Source organism: Castanea sativa, chromosome 5 (genome assembly GCF_040712315.1).
Source record: "Castanea sativa cultivar Marrone di Chiusa Pesio chromosome 5, ASM4071231v1".
Taxonomy (NCBI): domain Eukaryota; kingdom Viridiplantae; phylum Streptophyta; class Magnoliopsida; order Fagales; family Fagaceae; genus Castanea; species Castanea sativa.
This window is the reverse complement of record NC_134017.1, coordinates 18,790,796-18,793,694: the sequence shown is the minus strand read 5'-3', so window position 1 is coordinate 18,793,694 and position 2,899 is coordinate 18,790,796. Positions and strand designations below refer to the sequence as shown.

The 2,899-nt window shown below is 29.9% G+C and overlaps 1 protein-coding gene across 1 annotated transcript; it reads left to right on the top strand.

Annotated features, from left to right (window-relative positions):
* Positions 1-1,080: 1,080 nt before the first annotated feature.
* Positions 1,081-1,614, top strand: LOC142634854 (uncharacterized). Its single transcript, XM_075809105.1, has one exon. The coding sequence runs from the start codon at positions 1,081-1,083 to the stop codon at positions 1,612-1,614; it is 534 nt and encodes a 177-aa protein (XP_075665220.1).
* The last annotated feature ends 1,285 nt before the right edge of the window (positions 1,615-2,899 follow it).

Below are 2,899 nucleotides of genomic sequence, written 5' to 3'. Positions count from 1 at the left end.
ATTTTCATTCTTCTCAAAATGGGAAGGAATTGGAGGAAATTAAATTAAATTTAATGACTTTTCTACTAAAATTACCAAAATACCTCTATATGTTTAGTCTTTTATTTTAAAATAAGAGTCTAATAGTAATATTGTTATAAAATAATCCAATTTCATTCCCTCTATGTTACTCCCAAGAAGGTTACTTACCTTCCATTCTTCTCTATTCATTTTCATTCCTTTATTTTAAAACATTCAAACAAGGTTATATAATTCAATTTCATTCATTTCCCTTAAATATATTTCATTCTAATTTATTCCTATATGATAACTTTGTTCCATTCTATTATCAACTCTCAAATGAATCCTAATTATGTAATCATTATAAACTAGATAGGATGCTATTTGGTATGATAGGATGTATTAAGTTTTAATTTTTAAGCGAAAAACTGATATAGTAATCTTTTATTAAATGGTGTAAAACAAGAGTTTTAGATGAAATCCAATTTTTACATTGAATTAATTGAATAACTCACTTGACACAAAAATTTAAAAACTTAAATTAAATGGGACACGTGGCGCAAAATTAAACTCTAATTGAATTCCAATTTGAAATCTAATTGGACTTTCTCTCAGTTTTACCTATTATTATATAATAATAATATAGATAGGAGTCCAATAGTAATATAGTTATAAAATAATTCAATTTCATTCCCTCTATGTTACTTTCAAACAAAGTTACTTACCTTACATTTTTTTCTATATACTTTCATAATTTTATTTTAAAAACATCCAAACAAGGATACGTAATTCCATTTCATTTATTTCTGTTAAATATATGTCATTCCTTTCTGATAATTTCCTTCCATTATCTTATGAACTCCCAAACGAATCCTAATTATGTGATCATTATCAACTAGATAATATGTTATTTGATATGGCAAGATGTATTGAGTTTTAAGTAAAGAACTGTTGTGGTAATCTCTTATTGGATAATGTAAAACATAGTTTTTACGCCCCATGCTAACCAAATTCAAACGGTTCTACAATATAAAAATAGGCGAAGCAAATTTCATAGGCTCCTCCGTGGCGTTGTAAGAAATGGCCATGAAAGTTGTTTCCTCGTGTCTCCTAGTGATTTCAGTTGTACTCTCTATCTTGCTTTCAAGCCACCATTTTGCAAAAGCCGATAATGAGATTGGCAAGCCCCTAATAACCAAAACTTGCACCCAAACTGACTTTCCTGATGTTTGCACCTCAATTTCGGAGTCAGATCCTCACAGCTCCAGTGCAAATCTTACTGGCCTTTCTAGGATTGGCTTGGAATTTACTGCAGCCAAAGTTAATGAGACTACTGCAGAGGCGTATAAGTTGTTGATCAATGCAACAGAGTATTATCAATGGTCAATGCGTTCTGCTTGTTTTCAAGAATATAATTCAAGCGTCCATCAAGTTTACAAGGGTCTCGAATATTTTGATCAGCAAAAGTATCACAAGGCAAACGAAATTGTGTTTCTTGTAAATGGAGAAATTCATACTTGCAGTGTACGAGACGTCCCGGAGTTAACTGGAACCAATACATTGCTATCAAAGTTCACTACTGATCTACAAACAATCCTGCATCAACTTTACTAATTGTAGTAGTTAATTATTATCCACATGGTTCCTTATGAATAAAAGATTATTGAAGTATTACAAATCAATTTATTTTGCATGAAATCAACATAATTGGCGAGGTTGATGGCCTTTGAAATTCAGTTGGATAACCATGGCCACGAGGTAGAGAGGACCCTTCGCTCAAGACCCAGTACTGCTCGCAGTATTTAGTTTGGTATTTCTACCGCACACGACTTCGAAAGACTTCGAAAGTCATGCTGATATTACCAAGGAACATTTTTATCAAAATATTTTTGCTTCTCATTTCAGGCAGTTAGCAATATTTATTTTGGACAAAATTAAAATTGAAAAAAAAAAGAGGGGGGGGGGGCCGGATGAATTCCACTTTAAAGAGATACGCTTTAAAAATAGACCAATTTATGAAACTTCTTATATAGATGGAAATCAAGAAAATTCGAAATTACATAACTTGTGGTTCAAAGACGTAATTAGAGTATATTATGAAAGGAATATGAACTTCCCCTCAAATGGATTAGGAGACTGGATGATTCAAAGGTTGTCATTAAGGTGCGTTATGCGGGTTTATTGGCAATTTGGTTGAGTAATTTTATTTCTTTTGAATTCTTGCTTAAAAGATTACCCCATTAGTTAGAAATAATGCAGCCACCGCACAAATCTAGTCTCTTAAGTCTCATGCTCTTAACCTCATACCTAACCTCTCCAAACAAACCTCCCAATTAATTTACCAAAATCAAGGAAAATCGGCTTCCAAGATTCCCAAACACACTCTAATTCACAATATAGAAGGTAAGAATTTTGTGGCTTGCACCTGTGTTTTATCATAAACATACTAATTATTGTTACTAAGATTAAATCTTGAAAATTATGTATTATTTCTAAGTACAATAAACATATTAATTATTATTGTTAAATGAACTTTAATTATTACTATAGGATGCAAAAATTTGTCAAGCCAATTACAAAATGCCACAAAAAATTTAGTGGCATATTCTAAATTAATGTCATTAAATTAATTAAATCATATAATGACATGTCATCCAAATTGACATCACATTGGCATATTAAAATTTGCCACTTGTCATTGGGCCCACAAGATAAAGATAAATTTCCTATTTAATATTGATGAATAATTTTCTTTATTAAAATAAATAAAATAAAATAAAGATAAATTTTCTATTAAAAATTGAGGGATAATTATCTTTATTAAAATAAATAAATAAAATATAGATTATTATTTATCTTTATTGATTATTATCTTTATCAAAATATGATCTTTATCAAA

What these genes read in the sequence shown, in the direction of transcription:
- LOC142634854 (XM_075809105.1), top strand. Translation starts at nt 1,081, where the DNA reads ATGGCCATGAAAGTTGTTTCCTCGTGTCTCCTAGTGATTTCAGTTGTA.